At 29.5% G+C, this 7,504-nt stretch overlaps 1 protein-coding gene across 5 annotated transcripts in view; it reads left to right on the plus strand.

The window, feature by feature from the left end:
• Window positions 1-7,068, plus strand: part of LOC136989037 (guanine nucleotide exchange factor DBS-like) — a 177,298-nt gene extending 170,230 nt beyond the window's left edge. For all 5 annotated transcript variants that reach the window (XM_067287089.1, XM_067287088.1, XM_067287090.1 and 2 more), the window contains 4 exons: window positions 808-895; window positions 984-1,158; window positions 1,235-1,451; window positions 3,642-7,068. In XM_067287089.1, coding sequence (XP_067143190.1) covers window positions 808-895; window positions 984-1,158; window positions 1,235-1,451; window positions 3,642-3,718 — 557 coding nt within the window. In that variant the 3' untranslated portion in view covers window positions 3,719-7,068. The remainder of the gene's footprint in view (window positions 1-807; window positions 896-983; window positions 1,159-1,234; window positions 1,452-3,641) is intronic.
• Window positions 7,069-7,504: the final 436 nt, after the last annotated feature.

Below are 7,504 nucleotides of genomic sequence, written 5' to 3' on the forward strand. Positions count from 1 at the left end.
AGAACCTGTTACGGGAATGGGAACCAGAAACAGAACACCAAATTGTCACCTGTGTGAATGGGAACTAGCAGATGATGATAGAGGAAGATAAGAACAAGAAACGACAGATGCTGAAGTCAATAATTAATGAGGCTCTAAAACAGTTGATGAACTACTGGTCCTGTTGTTGAATTATAAGAAATATTTTACACCTAATTTGAATTAATTTAAATCAAAAGAAAGAGGTGTACGCCACAAAAATCAGATATGAAGGCAGGGCAATAAAGCAGATGTTATTAAACAACTTTTAAAGATGTGTGTATATATATTATATATATATATATATATATGTATAAAACTGATTTAACTGAAAGTACATAAGTGAGAATTAGTTTAACTTCTGTCAGAATTGAATGAAATGGAAAAGAAAAGAACTTTAAATTTTAAATTTATAAATTGGACAAAGTTCTTTACATCAGAGGTGATAATTGTGGAGAGAATGTAAATAAGCAATAAAGATAATCACACGTGTTATCTTGTGCTTTTTTTAATTAAAATATGCATTCATTAAGTAAAAAATAATAGAATGATAAAATGATGATATAAATATGTAAAATAATTTTAAAGAATGAAATAATTTTATCAATTTTTTACATTAATATAATATCATTAGAATTCATCAAAACCTAATTTTGAAATTAGCAATAGAAAGTTAATATACAGTGCATTTAATTTATATTCCTAATGTATTTTTTAATCATTAATTTATATTCTTTGTCATTTTATTTGTGAACATGTAAAAATAATCCGAGTTTTATTGATTATTAGATGCTAGTATGAAACAGTATTCAGATAAAATTCAAACATTGAGCTTAATTAATGGAGTAAAAATAGATTCACCTGTTGTGTTACATAGGTATGTTCACTATTATTTCAAATAAATTTTTTATTATTATTGTAATTGATTATAAATGCTATCTTATTTCTTGACAAATGTATTTTAGCCGTCGACCAGAATTGGGACGAAGAGCTAGTCTACCTTCACTACGACGCTATCGCAATGAAAACATAAGTTCTGCCACCTATTCCGATAGTCATGACGACGGATGGTCGACAGACGAAATGTCACAGACAGAAGACGAAGATGATGACAGTGATATTTTTGCATATACCACAGAAGTTAGTTTGTAAAATATATTGAATTTTATATGTAAAAAGTTTTTATTTGAATATAACTTTATAAATATTAATTAAGGTGGGTGGACGCTATGTTGCTTTGGGTGATTATGAAGCAGTTGATGTTGGAGAAGCCACTCTCAAAGAGGGAGAAGTGATTCAAGTAGAAAAAGTTGGATGCGCAGGATGGTGGTATGTTCGTGTTACAGGAACAGGAAACAGAGGATGGGTTCCAGCCTCCTATTTGGGACCATTAAATGGAAGAGGCCCATCTTCACCATCATTAAGTAGTCAAGGTAATTTTATTACTTTTTTATCGATAAATGTTTCTTAGCTTAAACTCATAATTTTTACATCAAATATCTTTTTTAATATATTATTTTCGGGAAGCTCAATGCTATAAATTATTAACTTTCATCTAGAAAAGTTTTTTTTTTTAAAGTTCATAAATTTCTAATTTATCAGTCTTAAAAAAGTTATAATGAATATTTAATGCTATGTTGATATTGAATTTAATTTAATACTAAAGTAAAAACCTTGTGAAAGCTGAAATTGCAAAGGGACTCTCTAAACTTTCTGGCTTAGACAGGCAGGAACATAAAAATGGTCACTATTTCAAAATGTGAAGGTACTTTTTTACCAGTTTTCAATCTAGACCTACCAGATCTGGTCTAGAGTATCAAGTGATTGTAATTAAAGTACTGTACTTCTATTCAATGCTGTCTGGAGAGAGATTTAGTAGTCCAAATGCAACCAAATCTGGTATGGTAATGTTTCAGTACATGTAGAAGACATTTGGTAAAAAAAAATCATCAAAACTTACCTTAGGACATCTTTGGCACTGCAAACAACAGACATTTTATTATACAAGAGTCATGCAATACAGAGACTAGCAATGCAGGAAATACTGCTCAATGTGGTCCCCAATCTGAAGGTGTAAAACCTGAAGGCAATGAACAATGTATTCAATGTCCAACTGTAATTGAGTTTAGGTGATGCTTCTCACATGAAGTGTAGTACTGTCTTTCAAAGCTGCCAACTTTGCAACGTGTACTTAATAAACCACACTTAAAAGTGTTCCACAACCAGAAATCGTACAGATTAAGATTTGGAGAATAAATAGCTAGGTGGTAGGAAACTGACAACCAATCACTCTGTTATTGGTGAAATGTTGTACAAATTGCTGTGTGCAACATCCAATATGTGTAGGTTCCATCCTGTGTGAAAGTGGTTAACTCAAGGAATTATTGCTGTTACTGTTGAAGTATGACAAAAGTATTGACATCTCTCAGTATTTCTGGGCTGTCATAGAGCATGCCAGACTCATTGGAGACTAGCTTCTTCAAAGAATAATGGTCCAAGGATAAATATGCCTGTGAATTCAAACCAAATCATAAATTTAGACGAATGCAATGGAATTTGCTAGAAAATATGAGTGTTTTCTGTGGCCTGGTGTGACAGTTCAGATGTTCACTGTTCCACTCTGATGAAAATTTGCCTCACTGCTCCACTAAATCTTTCACAACACATCTATTTCCAATCTGGCAAGGAAGGTCAATGCAAAGGTCAGTCAGAATTTCCTGATGGGAGCAAGTAAGTGTTCATTATGGCTGATCTGCATGTATAATAATGCACCAACCTACTCAGTACCTTTCACACTGTGCCATTGGATACACCCAACTGCCATGACACTACATGTGATACTGGATTCTGAAACATTATTCATTGTCTGCTCAACAACATTTGTGGTAACATCTTTAACAGCTTGTGAAATGACAGGTTTGTGCACTTAACCAGACTGAACTCTCAGATGTCAGTTTCCTCAAAGTGATCATGAGAGAGAAATTCTGAGAGCTTGTGGAGTCAATGGTCTTTGGCAGAAATTCTTACAATAGTGAAATTCCTGAAGTATAGCTGCAACATTGCCATTATTTGCATAAAACATCTTCACAGGAAATGCATGTTCCAGCAAGGTGATGCCATCAAAGCTGATAAGAATGACATTCAACAGTTCTGGCCACTTTTATACCAAAATTTGGTTGCAACATGTGAAAGAAACTGCTTTTTCATTGCTTGCAGCTCAAAAGTGCCATAGTAGTGAATTTTAGTACTACTTTTTTTTAATGGAAATGTCTTCCACATGTTCTGGAATGTTACTATACCAGATTTGGTTGCATTTGAACTACTAAATACATTTCTAGATAGTGTTGAATGACAAGTAATTTGATCTTACACAAATCGGCACAACGTCCAAATATTAACATAAAATAATATATTATCATCTTACAGAAGTAAAACAAAATGTTACAAATTGTGTTAATGTGAAAAGTGCGATTTGATATTTTTTTAACAATAAGGACATATATAAGTATTATTAGCATTGATTGTATGTTGATATCATTTTGGAATATTTCTAATATCAAAGTACTTCCAATAAAAAATGATATTGAAGCATAATCCAAGTTTTTGTATCTGTTTCTGACTAGACTCGGCAACTGGTGTGGTATATCCCATTGCAAGCATTGCAAGCAGTATATCCTGCCACGATGGAACTACTGCATAACACTTACCTTCCATCATGATGCCATTGCCATTTATAACTGCCTTGGTGAATTAATTCAACAAGGAAATGAAGCCTTAGAAATTCTAGTCAAAGTGGGTTGATTAAACTATTCAACACTCAGCTCAGAAAATAAAATTTAGAACAAATTTTAAAGCTGTAAAAAAAAAAAAAAATACTGAAACCAAAATGTTTTTGAGTAATTTCTTCAATTTTTATTCTTGTTTTAATTCTTTAGAAACTATTGATGTGATTTTGTTAAAATTTCTGTTTTTTTTTATAAAACAAAATTTCATAAGATTTTTATATGGGCAAAAAATTTTAATAAATCCATGAACTTAATTGTTAATACCAATATTTGACATTGATACATTCATAATATACTTCATTGCATTCTATTTTAGTTACGACGACAACAAATTATTTGTCGACGTTCATTTAGGATAATGTATTATTACGATACTATGCAGATTATTAAAATGTAACAGAAATTACACGAAAGATTTAACATCAATATTGCTTAGAATCATTGAAATCTTTTCAATTTAATAGCAAAGTGCAGTTCTAGTTGCAAAACAAACACAATAATGACCAAATTACTGTTATTTGAAATTACCAATGATTAATATTTTGTCCTTGATATTCCTCTATTGTATTTTAATGGAAGTTTTACTCATCTTGACTCTCCCATTTTGTGAAATCTAGTACCTATAAAGTATATTATATATGTTGTAATACTGTTGTTTCCCATAGTTGTCATCTATTTTTAATTTTGACATTGAATTTTCATGGAATGTTTTTATTACCATTACTCCCAGTGTGGCCTTTGCTTCATGTATATATAGTTATCCTAGCATTCATGTTGTATCGCATTAACAGTTATTTAAGCAAAATCAGTCTTGAGATTAATAGTTACCATTTGGCCCTTCATTAGCTAGGCTTTTTCTTGTAGAAACGTCAGAACGAATAACTGAGCTTCTGCAGTTTTTAAGATTTTACAATTTCATCTACTATACAACAGTTTTAAAAACTTCCAGTTTTTTTGTAAAACTTATATCCAGATTAATTTTGAGAGTTTTAGAAAGTTAAAATATAGAAATTTTGCCTTTCCACAATTTAATGGCATTCTTAATGTCAAGAAAATATCTCACGATAGCGATAGTTTAATGGCATTATACTCAAACTCGTGAACGCATAACAGCACTTATGCTTTGATTACAGTATGTAGTTTCATCATCAATTAGAAAATTGCATAATACTAAATGTTATTCAGAAAATGGAAAGGATTTAGCACTTTTGTTGAAAGTCTTTGTTTCTCGGCACTTATATGATTTGACTAGTTCTAAAAATTGTCAAATAGAAATTCCTATCATAGAAGCATAGATCATTTGTCAAAATTTAATATCTTTTATGATATTGTGAAAATCATACAAGTTAAACATCTGCATTTAACCCTGCTAAACGCAGCTACCATTAGGTTTGATAACATAGATGCATTCCAGACTTCAAAGTAATTCAACTGTTACATATTCATGCCAAGTGGGTATTTATATTTAAAATATGCACGACTAATTCCTTTTTCTATTCCACACTTTTTTATGGTAGACAAAATAATTTCATAAAAATTTTTACAATCAATGACTGCCATGTTAAGAATATGAGAGATTTGTGTGGCACGATAAATTTAGTTAAATAGATAAAAGTAAATTTATGGTTTTTCAAAACTTTTCAAGTCATTCACCAAGCAGTCCTTAACTTTAACAGTGTCTTGTTTTTGCATCTGCAATCAAAAGATAGCTATAACTTCCATGTGGAAAATGCAAATACAGAACTTGTCTTGTAGCTTTTATGTTTTCCCCCTCTCTCCTCCCTCTTTTTCTCTTCTATTTATTGTTATAAACTTATTAATGATAATTTTGCAGTTTAAAATCTCAGGGAATCCATCTATCGATATCATCAGTTTTATGAATTTGCACCTACATTCGTTATCTTTGTTGTGTTGCCGAGAACATATTTTCGTCATTTTCTTCCTCCCTGTAGCAAAGAAACAACGATTTTTGTAGCAATAAATAATAAGGCTTTGACAAAACAAATTATTTTAAATTGCCAAGTAATAAACATGCAAGAGTCTATATGATATTTCAATATTGTATTGTAATTATTAATTGGTAGTAGCAATAATCTATATATGTATTTATATATATAGATATATAAGTATTGTATATGCAATGATAAATTTTTGTTGTTAAAAACATGTTTTAAATAACTGATTTATAATATTTACATATGTCTTATTTTCAAGTCGGATAAATTTGTAATGAGTTTTCATTAGATGGAAGAAGAAACGCAATATATTGTATTAAAAGAAACGAGGTTTAATTCCAAAAAATTTCTTTAGTTTTTTTCTATGACGACATTCGAGCACAATGGTTTCAAATTGTGTCAGCTAAAAAAACTTATCTATGTAATGTAAATGTGTGAAATTGTACAATTTAAATTCGTTTAAAATTGAAATGTGTAGGAAATGTTAATTTTATGAATTTTTTATGACAGTTGTTTTTTAAGTATTGTATTTATAAAAGAAAAAAAAATACTTCCATGCAAAATGATTTTGTATTTCTTATATAACTGTACTCTTTCTGCAAATATTTTTCGAGGTCGGACAGGCCGTAATTCACATTATTCGAATCCCATTTGTGGAAAACAAGAAAATAAAAGTAGCTTCATCACCATTGCAATTTTTTGGAGTACAAAAAAAAAAAATAATAAAAGAAAGGATCAATTTGTACAAGTTATGATCCTTAAATTCACAACTTTTGCCAATTTTCTAAGTCTTGTAAATAGAAATTTTTTGGTCACAAAGAGTCATTCATGCAAACGTTAACATAGCTGAAAATTTTTGATCTGATATTTAGTAAATAATAATTATGTTAAAGTTTTTGTACTATTATCGATTAGCTCTCACCAATTACGACTATGTAAATACACCGGAAACAGAAAACACCAATGATGTAAGTGTGAACATTTACATGTTCAGCACTCATAGATTAATAAAGTACAAATGATGGCAGTTTCTGATGAAAGATGTTTAAAAAAAAAAAAAAACAACTTGTTATAAATTTATATACAATGTTTGAAGTTATTAGAATTGTGCTGTTTAGTTAGTTTGATGTTTTTTTCCCCCATCCAATGTAAAGTTGAAATTTTTCTTAAAAGTTGATAATTCTTTGAAACCATTTGTTATGTAGAGGGTAAAATGTGCAGTTAATAAATGATTAACTGCTGGAAAGAATGTGTTTTATCCTCACAATAATCTCTGTGATGTATCCTGATAATAAAATGTTAGCATTCCAGACTGTCTTAAATTTATTTTTTTTTTTATCAAAGTAAACACCATTACTAACAACACAACTATGCTTTAACAGACAATAACTTCTGCTATTCTACTAGCAATAAGATATTGATCGTCGTGTAATTGTAATAAGAAATCTGAATCCTGTTTTACAAGTTTTTAGTAAGAGCATTAATTAAAAGATTTGCATTTATGTTTCAATTTGAGTTATCATTACAGCTAATTATTAGTTTAAATATTAAATTACGTGTTTATTTTCGTATACGTTTCTTATAGCATTCAGATGTAAGGTGTTGAATCTAAACTAACTTAACACCTATATAATAATAATAATATCTCCATAAATTTAAAAAAATGACACTAAAATAAATCAATTTCTAATTAAAATATACATTTGTAAATATTATATAAAACATTTATCAAAATATGTAACAAAT

The sequence above is a fragment of the Centruroides vittatus genome, unplaced genomic scaffold (assembly GCF_030686945.1).
Source record: "Centruroides vittatus isolate TY-2023 unplaced genomic scaffold, ASM3068694v2 scaffold_435, whole genome shotgun sequence".
In the NCBI taxonomy this organism is placed as follows: Eukaryota; Metazoa; Arthropoda; class Arachnida; order Scorpiones; family Buthidae; genus Centruroides; species Centruroides vittatus.